The 22554-nt window shown below is 42.5% G+C and overlaps 1 protein-coding gene across 1 annotated transcript in view; it reads right to left on the bottom strand.

Annotated features, from left to right (window-relative positions):
- The window catches only part of LOC115088626 (adhesion G protein-coupled receptor F5-like), a 207810-nt gene that overhangs the window by 91489 nt on the left and 93767 nt on the right, over window positions 1–22554 (bottom strand). Inside the window, exon 2 of the mRNA XM_029596886.1 lies at window positions 11037–11147. Coding sequence (XP_029452746.1) covers window positions 11037–11147 — 111 coding nt within the window. The remainder of the gene's footprint in view (window positions 1–11036; window positions 11148–22554) is intronic.

Below are 22554 nucleotides of genomic sequence, written 5' to 3'. Positions count from 1 at the left end.
GCGTATCTTGCATAGGCTTGGCGGCGCACGCAAGCCCTGGGACGCACGTATGTTCTAGGGCTTGCAAAAAGGGGCAGGGCGTGGATGGACCAGGGGCAGGGAGGGGCGTGGCCTGAGCTTCCAGGCACAGTGGCCATTTGCCGCTGTGCCTGGGATCGAGGGCTGGCCGTTGGCCGGTGCGCATAATTTATGCCTGCCAGGATGCAGGCGTAACTTCTTCAACAAAGGTAAAGGGGGGTTCTAGGTAGGGCTGGGGGGCAGGTTAGGTAGGGGAAGGGAGGGGAAGGTGTGGGGGGCGGAAGGAATGTTCCCTCCGAGGCTGCTCTGCACAATTGTGCATCCCCTTGTGCGCGCCGATCCTGGATTTTAAAACACGCGCGCAGCTGCACGCACATGTTATAGAATCGAGCATAGATTTGTTCACGCCGGGTTGCGTGAACAAATCTGTGCCCGCGCGCAGGTTTTAAAATCTGCCCCTTGTTGTTTACATTTGTTATCAGGCACTGGCCATCCCCCCACAAACACCACCTTGCAACCTTGGCAACACAAACAGGTAACTAAGAAGATAGCCAATAGGAATGTAAACCATACCTCTAACTAATGAACTACTCCACAAATGACAATTTTTAACTTATTGGTAACATTTATAGTTAGTGTTCACTAACTATAGTTAGTGTGCGCTAACATCGAGTCATGTTACTGCGCACTAACTCTGAAATTAGGAAAACTAGTTAGTGTGCACTACCGGACTTAATGCGCATAAACTCTGAAATTAGGGAAACCTGAAATAAATGCCTCGCTAACCTTTTTAAAAACAAAATCAAACAGATAGCGACCTGAAATGAAAACTACATAAAAGAAATCAGTGCACATCCCTACAAGTTATATCAAAATGATAAGAATAATCAAATTAGTGGAGGGGTGGCTCTATTACAAAGAGCACTGAGGCAAAGAGGATAAAGGTTTTGCAGGAAATAAAATACAATGCTGGATCTTTATGGATAAAATTTCCAGGTGAACACAGGAATAAAATAGCAGTGGAGGTATATTAACGTCCACCAGCCAGAATGAACAAACAGACAATGATATGCTAAAAGAAATTAGAGAAGCTAACAAAATCAGCAGCACAGTAGTAATGGGTGATTTCGATTACCCCAGTACTGATAGGGTGAATCTTACATCAGTGTTACGATTCCTGCCCACGGAGCTACTCTCCGCGAGCAGGCCTCTCACCTCACATGCGGCAGGGAACGCCGCCAGCAGAGCCTCTTCATGTGGCAGGACGCCGCCGACTCCATCCTCCGCGGCCTGGGCACCATGTCCATCTTCGGCCCTGCACGGCAGGGCTTTTTCCACCGGGATCCACCATGCCGCACTCTTCTGCGTGGCCTAGTGCCGCTGCCGTCGCCCCCAGTTCCTCATGCGGCCTGGAGCTGCCGCTAGCCTGCCTCCGCGGCAGGGAGCCACAATGTCATCTTCGGGGTCCTCGTCGGACGGCAGGAGGCCGTTCTGAAGTCTGCCTGCTCCTCCCTGTGATGTTTCTTCAGGGTGCTGCTGTCCATGGTCCTGCTTCTCTCTTCCTGCTTCAGCGTTCCTTAGGCGCCGATGCGTGCCTCTTCACTCTATTTAAAGGGCCAGCCACAGGAAGTGCTGCTGGCTCCACTTGATGACAACGTCCTGCTTCAGCCCTATAAAAAGGCCTTGCTTCAGTTCTTCCAGGCCTTCAGATCGGGTTCCACAGTTGTCTGTGTCTTCTGACTAGTCCAGGTCCTCCGTGGTCTTCTTCTGCTTTGGCGGCTTCATCTCCATGTTCCAGATGTTCTTCGTCCAGGTCTTCAGTTGTCTTCAGGTTCCTGATGTCCCCTGTCCCTGTCGTCAGATGTCTTCGTGTTCCCGGTGCCTGATGTTCTGGTCTTCTGTTGTCTCGATGATCCTGATGTCCTTGCCTTCGTCTCTGCCTCCATGCCTTGGTTCCCAGATGTCCACTTTCCCGGCGTACCACTGTCATGGTTCGTGACCAGTCCATGGGAGGGCTGTGTAGGGCATCTCATTGTACAAGGCCATCCTCATCTCCGCAGCACAACCCTCTGGAAGACCTCCTACTTCAGTCCATTGTTTTTAATCCTTGAGAATCGAATCCTGCTTCAGAGTTGTCCGGGTCTTCAGAGCCTATTGCAACCTGCGTTAGTGCATGTCAAGCCTCTGTTTGAACATGCCCTGAGTCCGGTGTGGTCTGAGACCAATCCCAAGGGTGAACTGTGTAGGGCACGCTGCGTCGCAAGTTTCGACCCAGCTCTTGATCCCCGTTTCAGCCTTCGTCTACAGTGTCCTTGCTTCAGTCCTCGTCTTCAACGTCCTCACTTCAGTCTTCGTCCAAAGTCTTCTGTGTTCTAAGGACTCCGTCTGCTCTCATCCTCTGTCCGGCCTGCCACCTCTTGCCGTACCCAGCGGTAGGTCCGAAAGGGCTTGAAATGGTCGGAGGACTGTTCATCGATCAACATTGCATTGTTGGTCATCCTGGGGCGTGCAGGCCCGGTTGAGGTTCAGACCTTGTACCCTAGTCCTTGCTTCAGCCTTGTCCTGCTCTCATTACCCATGCTCGCACCAGCTCACCTCCCGCGGTGTGGCTTGGGGCTCCTCCCTGGGTCATGCCGTGGCCCAAAGGCTCACATCACCTGCTTTAGAGACGACCGCACCTCCGTGCCTCGGAGTATAACAGCTGCCGTTGGTCGTACTCGTAACAGGACCTGAAGACCACCATGCTCTCAAGTTGTAATGGGATCCGAAGGCCCCAAGCCCTCGGTCCCTACAGTTGCCGGAGGTCACGCTCGTAACATCAGGACATGCTAGAGAGGTAAAAGTTTTAGATAGAATAAATGACTGCTCGCGGAGTGTAAAGAAGGAGAGAGAGATGCCCCCGGTGAGCCACCATTGTGGGAAGGACCTTTTTAGACCGCTGAGACCATTTGAAACATCTGAGATCCGTGAGACCCGTGCGAGAAGGCATGTCTGACGTCATCACTAGGCGTCTGCTGTGTGTAAATTCTAACAGCAGACCCGAGAGAAATCGGGGAGCGTAAAGGAGAGAGAGACACCCCCGGTGAGCCACCATTGTGGGAAGGACCTTTTGAGACCGCTGAGACCATTTGAAACATCTGAGAACTGCGAGACCCATGAGAGAAGACGTGTCCAACATCATCACTAGACATCTGCTGTGTATAAATTCTAAAGGAGACCCGGGAGAAATTGGGGAGTGTAAAGAAGGAGAGAGAAATGCCCTCGGTGAGCCACCATTGTGGGCAGGACCTTTTGAGACCGCTGAGACCATATGAAACATCTGAGAACCGCGAGACCCAGGAGAGAAGGTGTGTCCGACGTCATCACTAGGCATCTGCTGTGTATAACTTCTAACAGCAGACAGTGCACCGCCGTCTCCGGCGCTCTGCCTAAGCTGTGCGCCTCCAAAGGGGTGCGCGGCTTTGTCCGGCTTAGTCCGGAGTAGGCTGGAGAAGCTACCAATCCCTGGTTGCTTGAGATAAAGTTGGAAATTCCTGAGTACTCCCTTAAGGTCTATGGGGAGGAAAAAGAAAGTTAAAAGCTTTCCAATATCTCCAATAACATCTCGGGGCCCTATGGATGACCACATCGTATGATGGATTGAATCATCACCAAGAGAGGACATTTTGAAGGAACAGTTTTCTGCTTCTCTAAGTCCTGGTGAAGGACCTTCATTTCCTCCACAACCGAAGGCATCAGTTCCTGAAGGTTTTTTACAATGGAATTGGGTGGTCCACCTCAAGGAAGAGATCACACCAATTCTGGAGAAACTCAGATAAGTAAACAATTACAAACTTTGGAAATAGGGTTATGTAAAGGGGAACCAGGGAAGCCAGAACAGTGGCCCCTGGATCCCCCTGAGAATTTAACCCTAAAAGGTATATGGAAACTGATGGCTACTTTGAGTAATAATGTTTCAAAAATGAATGATTCATTGTCATGTATTGTTAATTCAAATAGCTTGCAGATAGAAGAACAAAGAAAGGATTTAAGAGGTTTGAAGGATGAAGTGGGAAAAGTAACAACTAAAGTAAAACTGTTAGAAATACTGGGGTAGCCCAGATTAAAGATAATCTTTCTATACATATAGATTTAGAAAATTTTGAAAATATGATGAGATACAAAAATTTACATTTGATAAACTTTCCTCGAACAAGGCTTATTTCTCCTAGTAAAATGTTAAAAAAATATTTTAAGGAAATATTGCAATACTCAGAGAAAGAAATACCTGTTCTTTCAAAGGTCTTCTACTTCTTAAAAAAAAAACTATAGAGGTAGAAGAAAACCCAGATATTTCAACTACTGGAGTGTCTACATTCCTTGAAGAATCACTGGATGTTATACAAAATAGAGCTACTTTATTTGTTTCTATGTTATTAAAAAATGACAAGGATAGAGTGTTTAGGGATTTCCTTAAACACAGAGAATTAAATTTTTGTGGGCAACGGATATTAATGTTTCCAGATGTGTCCCGAGCCACACAGGCTAAAAGGAGGCACTTTCTCTCTCTAAAAACTAAAGTAGTAGCCCTAGGGGCAACTTTTTCCCTTAAATATCCATCAGTGTGTCATATTAACTTTAGAGGGAAAAAATATAGTTTTGTTGACCTATTACAATTGGAAACTTTTATTTCAGATAAAGATACAATTGGAGGAAATAATGAAGGTCAATAGAATCCTCCTCTCTCTCCTACTGTTTTTTCTGTTTAGTTTTATATATGATTGTTTAAATAAGATCCCCCATAATATGGGTTAAGTAATTGAGATGTGTATGATTATGGAAAATATATGTAGTAGTTTGAATACATCAAAATTACATCTTGATATTTTTGTTTAAACGATTTTAAATGAAAATTCAATAAAGAAAATTTTTTAAAAAAAGAAGAATAAATGACTGCTTCATAGAGCAGCTAGTAGAAGAACCAACAAAAGGGGGAATTATTTTAGACCTAGTTCTTAGTGGAACACAAGATTTGGTGTGAGAGATAATAGTGTTGAAGCCATTTGGCAATAGTGATCACACTATGATCAAATCTGACTTAGCAACTAGAGGGAGGACACTAAAGAAATCTACTGCAACAGCATTTAACTTTTAGAAGGTTGACTATGATACAATAAGGAAAATCGTTTGGAAAAAAACTTTAAAAAGCAGCTACAAAAGTTAAGAGTTTACATCAGGCATGGTCTTGGAAGCCCAAACCAAGTGTTCACCATGCATTAGAAAATGTGGAAGGAAGGCTAAATGACTACTGGCATAGTTAAAAGGTGGGGTGAGAGAGGTTATAATAGCTAAAAGAATATCGTTTAAGAAATGGAAATGGAATCTGAATGAAGAAAACAGAAAACATCATAAGCACTGGCAAGTAAGATGCAAAGCTTTGATAAGAAAGGCAAAGAGCGAATTTGAAAAGAAGCTTGCTGTGGAAGCAAAAATTCATAATAAAACCTTTTTTAGGTGCATTCAGAGTAAAATGCCTGCGAGGGAGTCAGTTGGACCATTAGATGATCAAGGGGTAAAAGGGGAACTTAGGGATGATAAAGTCATAGGAGACAGACTAAATTAATTATTTACTTCGGTCTTCATTGAAGAAGATGTAAGAAAGATACCAGTGCCAGAAATGATATTCAAAGGTGATGATTCAGCAGAACTGAAACAAATCTCAGTGTACCTGGAAAATGTAGTAGAGCAAATTGTCAAATGAAAATCACCTGGACCAGAAAGTATACATTCAAGAGTGCCGAAACAACTGAAAAATGAAATTGCAGACCTGCTATTAATATTTGTAAACTATCATTAAAAATGTCTGTGGTACCTGAATACTGAAGGATTGCCAATGTAACACCAATTTTCAAAAAGAGACCAAGGGGTGATCCAGGAAACTACAGACCAGTGAGTCTGAAGTCTGTGCTAGGCAAAATAGTAGAAACTATGATAAATAACAAAATTGTTGAACATATAGATAGGCATAGTTAAGTTTAATGGAACAAAGCCAACATGAATGAAGCCAAGGAAAGTCTTGCCTCTCCAATGTGCTAAATTTTTTTGAGGGCATAAATAAACGTGGATAAAGGTGAGCCAGTTGATATAATGTATCTGGATTTCCAGAAATGATTTGACAAAGTCCCTCATGAGTGACTTCTTAGGAAATTAAAAAGTCATGATATAGGGGACAGTGTCCAGCTGTGGATTGGGAACTGGTTAAAAGATAGAAAACAGAGAGTAGGACTAAATGGTAAATTTTCCCAATGGAGAAAGGTGTATACTGGAGTGCACCAGGGATCTGTTCTGGAACCTCTGCTTTTTAATATATTTATAAATGACCTGGAAATGGAAACAATGAGTGAGCTGATCAAATTTGCTGATGACACAAAGTTATTCAAAGTTGTTAAATCACAAGAGGATTGTGAGCAATTGCAAGAGCATCTTGCAAAACTGGGAGACTGGCCATGCACCACATCAGTGTATGTAAATATAATATACATATAGTTGTGAAATGTTTAACTCAGAAGATTGCACTTTGAATGTCCATTTTCATGTGAAATCTGTTATTATAAATGCATAATTATTAATTGTGTGTGTTGAGGATGCAAAGAGGGACTGCGAGGTTGTAAGATTCACCTAGGGTGCCTCATACTCATGCACTGATGCTGAGAGAGTACACTATACACAAGCCCTCACCATTTACCCATCTCCAACATCCCCCCAGGGGACAAATGCTGGGGTGACATATTGTGAACTTGGATGTTCTTTTCGATCAGACAAGTGGTACGCAAATTATTAAGATTGTTTCCATTATTTAGGCCATATTTTCTTGGTATCTGATTACATCCAAGGCTTAATTTGTAGACAAAAAGGAAGATGAACTCTGGAGCTGGTGGGGTGGGGATGGGGAAGCAGAAAATAGTGGGGCTGTGGCTGGGTGTGACTTGAGGGAAGAGCCAGGTATGAGCTTTCTCCTACACACACACACACACACACTCTCTCTCACTCTCTCTCTCTCTCTCGTACTCTCGCTCTCTCTCTCACACACATAATATGCAAATACACCCAGCAGCAGCAGAAGCAGAGGGGATGATGGGCTGTTATCTCTCTTTATCCCTTCCCATCCTCTCTCATGGTTTCTCAGTTATGTCTGGAAATTGCATAAAAATCAGGGCCACATGGCTGCTTTCGTCTCAGGGTAAGCAATTCCAGCACTCTCTGCTCTGCTTTCTCTGAAGCCTGGGGGAAGGGATGGGGGTGGGGGTCAGAAATGATCCTGCCATCACTGACTGTGCTCTGTTTCTGCAGGGAGCTGGAACTGATTTACGCCATCAGCTCTGCTTCATGACTGGGGGAGAGCCAGAACTGATTTACAGAAAAGTGGTGGAAGAATACCATTCTTGGTTGTTCCACCAGAAATTAAGCTCTGGGTAACAGACCAAAAAACTGTTGTTGAATTAGCACAAGTATGAAACTTGTGAGCCGTAGTGCTTATCAAGGTCACAGTTGATGTTTTCATGATAAAGGTCATAAGTTTCAAATTCGACTTAATTCAACTCCTTTTGGTGTCTGTTTTTTGCTCTACGATCTGCTTCAGTTTTACTCCTCCTGTTCCTTGTAGAAGAATAGGGGAGGGGGAAAAACAGGAGAGAAGGGACTGGTTTAGGAAGCAGAGAGGCAGTTCTCCACTCTTTCTGCTCCAGGCACACCTTCTCCTCTCCTCTTCCCTGCAGGCTGCCTGAAGGGGAACATCTGGAGCAGAACACCCTGCTGCCCTGCCTGTTAAGTCTGAAAAGAAATGGCAGAACTGCATTCCACTGCTCTTTCTATACCAGTCTTTTATCATCTTCCTAAAATACATAAGTCCCTAAGCCATCCTCCCAGGTGACCGATTATTTCAGCTAAGGGCTCTTTGTTAGAAACTTTACATTTTTTATGGATACCTTTTTAAGACCACTAGTACCTAAATTAGCTTCATATATTTGAGACTCTGGAGTCATCATAAAAAGTTTACAAGATTATGATGGCTCTTTTCAAAATATATCTTTGGTGAACATTGATATCATGGCATTGTATACCAGCATTCCACAAGGTGTGGCTTTAGATGTGATCAAAGTGCAGCTGTTATCAGATAAAACTATCTGACACACTCCTGTTGAGTTCATTGTTGCATTAGCCTCTCTAGCTTTGAAAGAAAATCATTTTTTGTCTAATGTGGTTTATTATCAGCAGATAGGAGGTACAGAAATGGGGGCCACAATGGCCCCTAGTGTTGCCAGTTTATAAGTGGGATATTTTTTTTAAATAAATGACTTCCACAGAGCCCTTTTCAGTGTTTCATTTATTGTTGAAGGAGATTTATCGATGATATTCTAATTCTGTGGTCAGGTGGTCGGATTTTGTTTGAGCAGTTTATGGTGTGGTTGAATGGCTGTGATCCAAATTTACAGTTCACATTTACTTATAGAGATGTTGAGGTATCATTTTTAGATATCACCATTTCAAAGCAATATGATTCTTTTCATTTTACAATATTTCCAAAACCTACAAATCACAACACGTTATTGAGCTACAGGAGCTGTCATCCACAGAGTTTAAAGGACAGCATCCCATTTGGTCAATTTTTGCACTTAACTTAAGGTGATTTTGCTCAGATGTGCAAGAATATAAGAGAAGAGCTAGGGAGAAGCTATTTAGATTTGTCAAGAGAGAGGTTATCCTGTATATGTTGTAAATAGGGCCATGACAAGAGCTCGATGGAATGATAGGGAAACCCTATTGAATTCTCAATGACAAAAATCTCCACAGAGATTGACTTGTGTGCTCTCTTACTCTACATCTATACATCGTGTAGCGAAGAGTATTAATAAGCATTGGTATGTTCTCTGATTACATCCACATTTTCAAGAGAAATCATTAATAGCATATATTTAAAACTAGTCTGAAAACCTGGCTTTTTAAACAAGCTTTTTATAAAGACAAAGAGAAGGAGGAAAACAGCTGAAAGATAAGGACGCACCAAGTAATCAGTTTTTTCCCTCTGATATCTCCAATTACATATTAATGCTAGATTTGAACCGCTTGACAGTTTTTCAACCGACATATAAGCCTTAATTAACACACAGTCCTTTCTTATTAAAATATATTACCATTCTTTGTTGGCACATGTATAATTTGTAATCTATACCAATTATAGTTTTTACTTATTGTGCCTTTATGTAAACCGTTGTGATGGTGAATTAACTTAACGACGGTATAGAAGAGCCTTTAAATAAATAAATAAATAAATAAATAAATAAATAAATAAATAAATAAGGGAACAATCTGAAGGATCAAATTGTGAGGTCACACTTTGCATATAATAGATAGACTATGATTGGGGAAAAGAGACATTTCCCATGCAGGTCATGTTCTGTGTGTGCACAGCCACATATTCCAATAAGGATTTAAGTTTTGAGAAATTACAAGATTTTAAACCGAGGGCAAAACCACTTGTATTTCAGAACAGGTGGTTTATATGATGTGGTGCCCATGTTAATTGTTGTATATAGAGAAGGCTATGCGGGCACTTAAGACACATAAGGTTGAACATCGTAGCACAATCCACTGTAAAATGTTAGAAGCACCACTAGTGGAACATTGTATTGCTTATAATCATGCCTTTGAGGATCTGCTTTTTACTGTTTTAGAGCAGATTAAGGTAGATGCCCGAGGAGGAGACCATAATATATGGTTGATGCAAGCTGAGCAACATTGGATATTCCTTTTAAAAACAGTCCATCCTTTAGGGCTGAACAAAGAAATTGATTGGTCAGTATTCATGTAAAGCCTTGTCATTGGCGATAAGATAAGTCCCATGTTGGTTTACATCCACCATTTCCTATAGTAGTTCGTTGAACTACCTAGCTTGATGGACTCTCTACCTGGGTAACATCAAGCTAGGTTGAGAGAACATTGTACAGATCTCATCTTTGTGTGAGTTTCCTCACTCTGAAGGATGTCACATCTTCACAAGAGTGTCATGTTCTGTTTGTACGTCTCACTCTGCATGTCAAAGTGGCCCCTAACCCCTACACTACTACCTAAACCCCACCTTGAGTTACTAGGTGGGCCTCCTATAGTAGCATAAATATGGTGCCATCCCCAGAGGCTCTCTCTCCCCTCTCTCCTGCCCCATCTCAGGGCCCTCCTTCAATCCTTCCCCAGCCTAAAAATGCCCAAATCACAATTTGCGTTATGGGCACATCACATAGCTTAATGCCAATGAAAAAGGTGTAGTTGTTTTTGGCGTTAAAACTGTGCAATATGGCTTCGCAAAAGTGCAAAGCCAGCCCACTTTTCCCAAAATCCAGCCCTCAACTCCTCTCCTTTTAAAAATTTGCATCGCACCATGCGTTATGGTGCTTTTTGCATGCAAAAAGACCATAATTCGAGTTGGAAAATAACCCCCTTAGTGAGAGAAATGGAAAAGCATGCCACATCTCAGCAATGCTTTCTTGCAGCCCCAGGATTCAGGTCAGTAAAAAAAATTCTTTATCCCCTTATTTTCATATTTTAACCCCTGGATTTACATTTTTATGCACAGTTTGATACAGCTCTGCTACCTGTAATTTTTATAAAAGTGTTTTATTTCAGGGTGTGTTTTTTGGCTTACAGGGCCAGTTCCTCTCAGAAGTGTATTCACAGGAGGTAAATTCAGTTCTACTGAAGCCATACCTCAGGTGGGGCTATACTTTAAATGTATTTGTTTTATGATGAATATTCCTTGCCTTAAGGAGTCTATAGAAAGGCCTGCAATAAATATGATTAAATAAATATACATCATGTAACTGAGCCAAGAAATTATTTAACATTAATAACCTAATGGCTAACTATATTATGGTTCTGATGATATTTAAGCTGTGTGCAGTTTTATATTGCTACTTCACACTATTCTAAGCTCCATCTTACCTGCTCTACAGTTGCAGAAATCAGTAAATCATAGAATCAATACTCACCAATGAATAAACCCATGATTCGGAATCTTGTCTGAATATGTGTTGGTAAGATATAAGGAGAAGAAATGCAGAGAAGAAAAAGATCCAGTGGGCAATCATTTTAGCTGTCGTCTGTAAAGCAGACACAAATGAAACAAAGTATTAGAGAATATTTTCTGTAATATAGAGGTCAATATTCAGAAAAGTGGCAAGCAGATAGGTTATCAAACTAAAATCCAAATTTTCAGGATAACTATATCTGGTTAACTCTAATACTGCTCTCCAGCAGTCCTAAAGTTATCTGAATAAGTTGTCCAGATGGCTCTGAATATTTGAGTTAGCAGAATAACTTATCCTGGCTAACTTAACTTCACCCTATAATGCCCCCAAAACATCCTGATAAATTAGCCAGATAAAGCTTAACTACTAGCCAGATAACTTGGAGGCAGTCAGAGGATTGGAATTTTGAAAACCTGCGGTTTGTCTGGCTGAGTACTGAACATAGCCTGACAAACTAATTGAATATTGACCTTATAGTACTATTATATCTGGCAGAAAGGTAATCTAAAACACCATACTAAAAAAAAAAATCTGAGCCCCTAAATTCGCACACTTAAGTTAAGTCCCTAAGACCCAGTTAAGTCCCTAAGACCTAGATTCATCAAAACGCTTTGTTTATCATGCAAATAACGCGTGTGATAAAGAAAAGGGGCGTGCATATTCAAATAGCCAGTCTGCCGCATCACATAGATAAATAATGCATGCGTCATTGCACACGGTGTTGCATCATTGCGGGGCATGATAGTTTCCCCCCACTACAAAAGCAGGCTTCCTGCACATGCCTGTTTGAGGGTATGCAAGGAATTTGGTCAGAGGAGAGTTGGTGAGTGTATTGGTGGTAGTTGGAGGTTCTAGATAGTGATTTTCTAAGTGCATTGTTTTGTTATCTGTTCTCATCTGTTTCTTTTTACCTTGGTCTTTTGTCATCTTTGTTGGAGTGAAAGTTTTTGTCAGTTTGTCCTGTCTGTCTGTGTTTTTTGAGTGAAGGAGTGGAAGTGGTGTGGAGGAGTAGAGGTGGTGAGGAAGAACAGAGGTAATGTGGAGGAATTTGGTGGTAAGCAGCTGTATGTGTGCTGAGGAGGAGTGTGTGTGTGAGTGTGTGTGTATACATTGAGGAGGTATGTGTGGGTGGGTGTGGGTGTGCATAGAAGAGGGTGTGTGTGTGTGTGTGTGTGTGTGTGCATAGAAGAGAGGTGTGTATGTGTTTCTGTGCATAGAGGAGGAAAGAGATGTGCTTGGAGGTTGTGGAGAGGATGGAGTGTGAGAGGCATTGGGAGAGAGGAAAGGTATGAGGAGAAGAGGGGGAGGAAGAAGGAAAAGAGGAGATGAGGAGGGAAGATGAGGGCTGGAGTGCTAGGGGAAGGAGGTGGAGTAGGAGTAGGGCCAGGTATGAGTGTAGAGAGAGGCAGCAGGGAAGGGATAGGATGTGCGGGAGAAGGAAGGGGCTAATCAGGTGAGTTTTTTGAGGAAGAGTAGGACAGGGTAGGGATAGACAGACAGGGCAGGGGGAAGAGAGTCGGTAGGGCAGGGGCAAGAGGGTGGGGGGGGGGCAGAAGGAAGGGGAGTGGGACAGAGAGTGAGGAAAGGGAGAACACCTCTCCGGAAGAAGAAGTGGCACTCCCTTCAGGCAGGCAGCCAGCAGCATGTGCTTGTGTCAGGCCCATAAAGTTCAGCATGCGGGAGAACGACCTAATCATTGCAGGGATCCTCCACAATTATCCCCATTGGTTTGGTAAGTGGATGGCCAAGACCTCCAACACAGCGAAGGGGCAGATATGGAGAAATATTGCCCAGTCCATCACCAGGCGAAGCAGCATAGCCAGAAGTGTAGAGCCAGTTGCCCATCGATACAGGGACATTATGGCCCAGCTCAAGGCCAAGGTAGCAGCAAGAGCAAAATAAAACCAGATGATGGGAGGAGGAGCATCCTGACCAATACAGCTCACGGAGATGGAGGAGCAACTAATGGAAAGGCTGGGACTGGATGTGTTGTAGGGCAATGCTGAGCAGCTGGACACGAAGTGAGCTGAAGGCGGTAAGTTCATCTTACATCTGAATGGGCAGGCAGCAACGGGCCCACACATCATTTGGCATAAGATGCTCTCTATGCAAAGAAACAAAGAGCACCTCTCATGCCAAATACAAAATGATTCTTGTTGGCATATGCACTTATGTCTTCTTTTTTGTTTCTTCTCTAAATGCTCAGTAGAATCTATATGGGTAGAATGCTCAGTAGAATGCTCAGTAGAATCTATATGGGTAGAAATCCCATGTGTGTTGCTTAAGAGTATAGTGATAGGAGTATACTACCGTCCACCTGGACAAAATGGTCAGACAGATGATGAAATGCTAAGAGAAATCAGGGAAGCAAACCAATTTGGCTGTGCAATATTAATGGGAGATTTCAATTAACCCAATATTGACTGGGTAAATGTAACATCAGGACTTGCTAGAGACATAATGTTCCTGGATATAAAAATGATTGCTTCATGGAGCAATTGGTTCAGGAACCAACAAGAGAGGGAGCTATTTTAGATGTAACTCTTAGTGGAATGCAAGATTTGGTGAAAGAAGTAACGGTGGTGGGGCCACTTGGCAACAGTGATCATAACATGATCAAATTTAAACTAATAACTGGAAGGGGGACAATAAGTAAATCTGCAGCTCTAACACTAGATTTTAAAAAGGGAAACTTTGATAAAATGAGGAAAATAGTTAGAAAAAAACTGAAAGGTGCAGCTGCAAAGGTTAAAAGTGTTCAACAGGCATGGACGTTGTTTAAAAATACAATCCTAGAGGTGCAGTCCATATGTATTCCACGCATTAAGAAAGGTGGAAGGAAGGCAAAACGATTACCGTCATGGTTAAAAGGTGAGGTGAAAGAGGCTATTTTAGCCAAAAAAACATCCTTCAAAGATTGGAAGAAGGATCCATCTGAAGAACATAGGATAAAACATAAGCATTGTCAAGCTAAGTGTAAAACATTGATAAGACAGGCGAAGAGAGAATTTGAAATGAAATTGGCCATAGAGGCAAAAACTCATAATAAAACCGTTTTTAAATATATCCAAAGCAAGAACCCTGTGAGGGAGTCGGTTGGACCATTAGATGACAGAGGGGTTAAAGGGGCTCTTAGGGAAGATAAGGCCATTGCAGAAAGACTAAATTAATTCTTTGCCTCCGTGTTTACTAATGAGGATGTTGGGGAGATACCAGTTCCGGAGATGGTTTTCAGGGGTGATGAGTCAGACAAACTGAACGAAATCACTGTGAACCTAGAAGATGTAGTAGGGCAGATTGACAAACTAAAGAGTAGAAAATCACCTGGCCTGGATAGTATGCATCCTAGGGTTCTGAAGGAACTAAAAAATGAAATTTCTGATCTATTAGTTAAAATTTGTAACCTATCATTAAAATCATCCATTGTACCTGAAGACTGGAGGGTGGCCAATGTAACCCCAATATTTAAAAAAAGTTCCAGGGGCGATCCGGGTAACTAAAGACCAGTGAGCCTGACTTCAGTGCCAGGAAAAATAGTGGAAACTATTCTCAAGATCAAAATCATAGAGCATATAGAAAGACATGATTTAATGGAACATAGTCAACATGGATTTACCCAAGGGAAGTCTTGCCTAACAAATCTGCTTCATTTTTTGAAGGGGTTAATAAACATGTGAATAAAGGTGAACCAGTAGATGTAGTGTATTTGGATTTTCAGAAGGCGTTTGACAAAGTCCCTAATGAGAGGCTTCTACGAAAACTAAAAAGTCATGGGATAGGAGGCGATGTTCTTTCATGGATTACAAGCTGGTTAAAAGACAGGAAACAGAGAGTAGGATTAAATGGTCAATTTTCTCAGTGGAAAAGGGTAAACAGTGGAGTGCCTCAGGGATCTGTACTTGGACTGGTGCTTTTCAATGTATATATAAATGATCTGGAAAGGAATACGACGAGTGAGGTAATCAAATTTGCGGATGATACAAAATTATTCAGAGTAGTTAAATCACAAGCAGACTATGATACAATACAGGAGGACCTTGCAAAACTTGAAGATTGGGCATCCAAATGGCAGATGAAATTTAATGTGGACAAGTGCAAGGTGTTGCATATAGGGAAAAATAACCATTGCTGTAGTTACATAATGTTAGGTTCCATATTAGGAGCTACCACCCAGGAAAAAGATGTAGGCATCATAGTGGATAATACTTTAAAATCGTCTGCTCAGTGTGCTGCAGCAGTCAAAAAAGCAAATAGAATGTTAGGAATTATTAGGAAGGGAATGGTTAATAGAACGGAAAATGTCATAATGCCTCTATATCGCTCCATGGTGAGACCACACCTTGAATACTTTGTACAATTCTGGTCGCCGCATCTCAAAAAAGATATAGTTGCGATGGAGAAGGTACAGAGAAGGGCAACCAAAATGATAAAGGGGATGGAACAGCTTCCCTATGAGGAAAGGCTGAAGAGTTTAGGGCTGTTCAGCTTGGAGAAGAGACGGCTGAGGGGGGATATGATAGAGGTCTTTAAGATCATGAGAGGTCTTGAACAAGTAGATGTGACTCGGTTATTTTCACTTTCGAATAATAGAAGGACTAGGGGGCATTCCATGAAGTTAGCAAGTAGCACATTTAAGACTAATCGGAGAAAATTCTTTTTCACTCAACGCACAATAAAGCTCTGGAATTTGTTGCCAGAGGATGTGGTTAGTGCAGTTAGAGTAGCTGGGTTCAAAAAAGGTTTGGATAAGTTCTTGGAGAAGTCCATTAATGGCTATTAATCAATTTTACTTAGGGAATAGCCACTGCTATTAATTGCATCAGTAGCATGGGATCTTCTTAGTGTTTGGGTAATTGCCAGGTTCTTGTGGCCCGGTTTTGGCCTCTGTTGGAAACAGGATGCTGGGCTTGATGGACCCTTGGTCTGACCCAGCATGGCAATTTCTTATGCTCTTATGTTTCCACAGCTCTCAAGCAACAAGCTGCCGGTCCCAGCCAGAAATGCCCAGGACCCAGCTGGGAAGCCCCAGACACCAGCTGGGATGCCCCCGGGACCAGCCACCCACTACGAATGCTACAGAGGCCCTTATAGATGGATGCTGAGATGCAGTAGAGCGAGGAAAAGGAGGAGGAGCAGCAGGCACAGCAATCACAGCCAATGTTCTTGCTCTAACACCTGGCGTCAAGAAGCCCACTTGAGGTCTCCCTCAATCTAGCCACTTTAATGGAGGAAGGCAATCTGGACTGGCAACCTTTAGACCAGCATCTACCAGAAGCCAGCACACCACAACAGCCTATGCCCATCTTTCGCCCTCAGACACCAGCAGCGCCTTTAAGCACCAGCACAGTCACTGCTACCATCAAGGACACTGCTAGCAGCACCAACACTGCCAGCAGCACCTAATCTGCCACCAGGACTGGCCCCAGCACTGGCACCTGCAGCAAGCATGTCTGCAGGTGAACTGCGACTCTTGCAGGGAGAGATACGTGTCCCGAGAAGATCAGTGGACTGGCAGAACAGGATCCTGCAACAAAGTATAGCACCCAAAATGCAAACACTGTTGTTGCTGCCATCAGCAACCTCACCAACGTGCTCATGCAAATTCCTCTCCGCATACCTGTGCAGCATGTGGAGTTCTCTGCTCCATGCCTAGAATTGACACCCCGCAGCAGTCTTGAAGATTCAAGACACTGCAGGTGTAGTCCCCCAAAAAGATATACCCCCCCAAGTGTGAAGCCATGATGTGGCAAGGGGCCTTGAAAGAATTGAGCAACTGGCCATGAAGGGCCAAGAAGTCAAATTTTCCAAGAAGACTGAGCTGGCCTCTTCATAGAGTTGCTATGCCATCTAGATGGAAGAAACCTGCCAGCGTGTCCTCACTATAGAGTTGCTGTGCCACCACACACAGTGGATGGTGATCTCTGAAGCATTTTCATGCAGCACACTAACTAAGAATCTGTCCTTCAGGCTCCGCCCCAATTACAGCCTACTTTATGTAGCCTTCAATCACTTTGAAGCTGCTGCCTCTTGTCAGGCTGTTCTATGTACTTCTACATGCTGCTCGGTGTCCTTTCTTCTAATTTATTTATTTATTTAGCATTTTTATATACCGACTTTCCAATAACAGAATTACTGATCAATTCGGTTTACATTTTAACAGAACAATAACATTGACAAGTAAATGTCTTACAAAGAACAGGTCGATATAACTTGGATAAGTAAATATGGGGTTAACCAGTAAAGATACATTGCCTAATATAGGTATAAGTAAAAGATACAGTGCCTAATGTAGGTTAAATAAGCAGTTGCTAATTATAAGGGGAGGCCTAAGTTAAATAAACAGTTGCTAATTATAAGACTAGGTTATGTCTTCGACTGCCATAGATTAAGTGAGATTAAGTGAGATTAAGTGAGATTAAGTGAGATTAAGTGAGATTAAGTGAGATTAAGTGAGATTAAGTGAGACTAGGTTATGTCTTCGACTGCCATAGATTAAGTGAGACTGCCATAGATCAAGTTAATCTCCTGCAAGTGCTGCAAGGGTATCCTCCTGGGCCTCCTTCCTCCATGCTGCTGGGTTTTGTGCTGCTCCTGCTGCGGTGATGCTGCACTCTGTGGTCCTATGCCTGATGCCTACATGCTGAACTGTTTGTTCGTACTTCTGGTGCCTTCATGCTGAACTTTGCTGCCGTGGCCCTTAGGCTGTCCTCTTTGAGTGCACTCTTTTAATATGGACTGTTTGGGGCCTTTGGCTTGACAGCAACTGCATGTAGCTGTTGCTTTACAGCATGCTTTTAGGGTGCCACTTCCTCTTTCTATGTTCTTAGTTGTAATCATGTTTGTGCCTAAAGGATAAGAGTTTTAAATATTTTTAGTTATTATTTTTAAATATTTTTAGTTACCTCAATTTAAATATTTAAATATTAAATATTTAAATATAATTTAAATTTTAAATTTTAAATACAATTTAAATTTTAAATATTTTTAGTTACCTCAATTTCATTTTTGTATGTTAAACTCTAATGGATGGTCCACGGTCTGTACAGCCTGTTTTTCCGTCTATACTGTTTTTTGTAATTAATTCTAATTAATATTTATTAATAATGTCAATTGTAAAGCCTGTTGCTAAGTTATTGTTAAATGTAAACCGCAGTGATGTATATCTTTACGTACTGCGGTATATAAAAATCTCTAAATAAATAAATAAATAAATAAGATGCAATGCCTGTATGTGTATAGGGATGTGCAATCGTTTTTCCTGAATTAGGCAATTTCAGGTTGCAGCAAATATTTGGAGGGATGGGGGGGGGGGGGGTGTTTCAAAAGCACATATGCAAATAAATGGACTTTTGAAAATTACCCTGGTGTTATATGTGTAAAAGTACTTGCAGAAGTGATATTGTGGGTATTTTTATGCATACTTGAAAGGCATTTCCAGAGGTGTTGGGGTGGGGAAACTGTTTATGCCCATAGTTTCAATTTTCAAAAATATGTGCATAAATGTATACATTCACATTTGCACCTACTCTCAAGAAGGCATAAATGTGTGCACATAGCCATGCAAGGGTAAGAACATATCTGCTAATTTTCAAAATAGACTTATGTGTGTAAGTCCACTCTGAAAATTAGGGCTGAAGGTTAGATGTACTTTCTACACAAAGACTTCAGCCCTTCTCAGGAGGTTATAAAATTACTCTCCCTATGAGCAGTGGCATAGCCAAAACTGATTTTTTTTTGGGGGGAGGGGAGCCTCAAGTTTAATATGGGTGGGCAGTAGGCATATCAGTCTGAGCCCTATTAGTTGTACTCGTATCAATAAATAATGCCTTAGCATGTTAAGTCGATTATTTCAAGCACTTACTAAAATTAAAATGGTGACATTTTTCTTACTTGATAATTTTCTTTCTTTGAGTTCCTGCTAGACCAGTTCTTACATATGGGATTTCCCCTTCCACAGATGACAGAGACAGCCTCTTTGTGAAAATTCAGGCCACAGCTTTATTTAACATTCAAGGTTCACCTCTTTTATCACCTTTTATGATCTCACTCAGGAGCCTCAGTGGGCTCAGCCATGAGGCCATAATGTGGCCACATTGCTGGCCTGGCATGTCAAGAATAGGAGAAGGGCTCACGATTGCATCTGCTGACGTGTCTTCTGACATGTTGGCCGATGTGCTGAGGAGCAGGACGGCCTTGCCAAGGCTTAAGAGGAGGCTACTTTGAAAGCAACATCCTTTTCTCTGTGGTAGATTGCACGCAAAAGTGTCAAGAACATGATCGGTCCGGCATAGCCAGGTCGGTCTGGTAGGCTATATGCACCTCATCTCGGCTGGGTCAGTCTAGCAGGTCGAGGGCATCCAGACAGGCGGGCCAGCTGTGAGTGACGATGTAGGTTGGCTAATTACTTGACTGAATACATATGTATTTTTTTATTTTATTTATTTAAACATTTTATATATCATTGTTCCATGTATAGATCACAACAGTTTACAAATTGACATTCATAATTATAACTCAACAATCAAACAATGTTTGGTTACATAAAGCAAAGCATACAGAAAATTAAGATGAAGTGGTAGTTTTTGCATCTTAATCTGTGGGTTGTTTTTAGAATCTTATATTCTCTCATTTGGTTTATTCTTCGCTGCAACCTTCATGCATTGTAAGCCAAACCTTAGCTAGTCAGGATGCATGAGCTGTCATTGTATTTTGAATGTTAAATAAAGCTGTGGCCTGAATTTTCACAAAGAGACTGCCTGTCTACTCGTATTGTGTGCTCTCAGTTTTATGTGCTGGATGAGGGACAAAGGGAGGTGGTAGGCAAGGGTGTTGGGCCGGGCCGGGCCTACAGTGCACACGTTATGGGCTATAAGGGAGGTATGTTCCTGGCCTGCAGCCAGTAGCCTGATTTCAAACACTGAGACCAAAACAACTCCCTTAATTGTAAGATTACATTAATAATATTATTAACAACAACCGGGTCCATAAAACTGTTTTGAGTGAGACCAGAGGTAAGAAAATAGTTAAAGAATGAGGACGTGCCTTAGACAATGATATTATTCCACTCCAATCTTGTGCTCTCTGGTTGGTTTCTGGACTGGTTTAGCAGGAATCAAGAAAAGAAAATGATTAAGCAAGAATAATATTTCACCTTCCTTTTCTTCCTGCTAGACTACTCCTTAAATACTGGAGTTACTTAAGCTTCTTCTTATTGGGGAGAAAGGAAGGCAGGGCCTTTTTAAGGATTCCTGCCCCAAAGGCAGACTTTGCCTTGGCCTTCACATCCAATCTGTAGTATCTTGTAAAGGAATTTAAAGATGACCAAGTGGCCTGCCTTGCAGATTTCTTCCAGAGAGGCTGAATATACCTCTGCCCAAGATTATGCTTGAGCCCGGAGTGCCATCGGTGCCTGCTTGCCCAATAGTAAGCCGAGGCTATTGTTTCCTTTATCCACCTAGATATATTGACTTTGGAGGCTGCCTCTCCTTTTGTGGCACCTTTTGTTTAGCAGCCCCCAAACAACACAAACAGCTTGTCTGTTTTCCTAAAGGAGTTTGTCACCTTTAGATACCTCAGAAGTGTACGTCACACATCCAGCAGGTGCAGGCTCCTATCTTTCCCTTGACAGTTGCTGCTACTAAAGGCTGAAAGTGAAACCAACTGGTTCACATAAAAAGTGGATACTACCTTTGATAAAAAAAAAAAAAAAAAGGATACCGGATGAAAAGTGACCATGTCTGGAGAAATAACCAAATAAGGATCCCTACATGAAAGGGCCTGCAGCTCAGAAATGTGTCTAGCATGGTAGATATCTACTATGAAGGTGATCTTTAGAAAAGAATCCTTCATGGATGCCTGGTTTATTGGTTAAAAGGGAGACCTACCCAAGGCCCATAACACTATGTTAAGGTCTCATTGTGGGATTTTCAATCTGAAGGGTGATTAAATAAGTTTCACCCCATCTAGAAAACATATCCAGGTGTGCTGCTACTTGGATGACTTTAATTTGGCTCCTGAAGCATGATATAGCTGCATCCTGTACCTTAAGGGAATTCAGGGCTAAGCCCTTGTCTAGACCTGCCTACAGGAAGTTTAATATTTGCAGAATGCCTGATTTCTATGGGGAGCCAGTGTGGTCCTGTCAGAACTCTTCAAATTCTCACCAAATCCTGATGACAGCTAAGGGAGAAGAGGTCTTATCTGCTTTCAGTATGGTCGAAGGTATTACTGCTGAGGAATACCTTCTCCCTTTCAGGCACACTCTTTCAAGGGCCAGGCCATAAGAGAGAATGGAGAAAAGTTGTCCATTCAAAGTGGCCATTGCCAGAGTGGGCTCCATTCCCTGGGTAAAAACAGCAGGGTTTTGCTTAGTGACCCTATGAGGTCTGCGTATCAAGGTTTCCTTGGCCAGTTTGGAGTTAGCAGGATCACCATGACACATAGTCTTCTATCCTTTTTATCACCCTGTCTATCAGAGGCCATGATGGGAAGACATACAAGAGGCTGAGCGTTGGCCATGGGCTCTATCTCACTGGAATCTGTCTCTGTCTAGTAATAAAGAATATATCAGCCTTGGCATTTGCCCTTGCCGCCATCAGATCTGTGGCTGGGTGCCCCTACAATCCACTAGCTTTTGGAAGGCTTCTTGGCTCAGCTCCCACTCTGCTGGGTCCAGTCTGTTTTGGCTTCCAGATTCTCCTTCCCTGCTATGTGGCATGGTGAAAAAAGCAGGAGGTTCTCCTCTGCCCATTTAAACAACTGGACCACTTTTCATGCTAATATGAGGCTGCAGTTACCTCCTTGCTCATTTACATATCCCACTGATGTGGCATAACCTGACAAAACTCTGAATGCCTTTCTTTTTATCAGTGGGAGAAAGAACTGTAGACCCAATCTGATGGCTCTTGTCTCTAGTCTATTTATTGACCAATATGTTTCTTCTCTTGACCATTATCCATGCGTCAGCTGTGCCTGGCAATGTGCTTCCCATTCACATAAGATGGTGTCCACAGTCACTATGACTCAGCTAAGGTTACTTCTTTCATTTGTTCAGATGGCTCCAACCACCATTCTAGGCTTCTTACCGCCAAAGATACCTGGAGCTGACACTTGTAATCCTGAGAGGCAGGAGTCTAGCACATCAGCAGGGATTGCTGCAATGGCTGCATGTGCACTCTGGCTCATGGGATGCTGCTATGAGCCCCAGCAATTGAAAATAGTCCCAAACATTAGATGCCCTCTGATTGTGGAAGGCTGTACCTGCACAATTAACTTGAAGACCATGTTGGAGTCTTGACTTTCACCAGTATTGAACTGAGCATCTAGAAATTCCAAGGTCTGGGATGGTTCTAGGTTACTCTTTGCATAATTTATTACCCAGCCTAGCTGCTGTAGGAGGTGCACCACTGCTTTCAAGGCTTGATGGCTCTCCTGGGCCAATTTGGTTCTTATGAGCCAACCATCCAGATAAGGATGCACC

The sequence above is a fragment of the Rhinatrema bivittatum genome, chromosome 3 (assembly GCF_901001135.1).
Source record: "Rhinatrema bivittatum chromosome 3, aRhiBiv1.1, whole genome shotgun sequence".
NCBI lineage: Eukaryota > Metazoa > Chordata > Amphibia > Gymnophiona > Rhinatrematidae > Rhinatrema > Rhinatrema bivittatum.
This window is presented reverse-complemented; position numbering and strand designations above follow the sequence as displayed.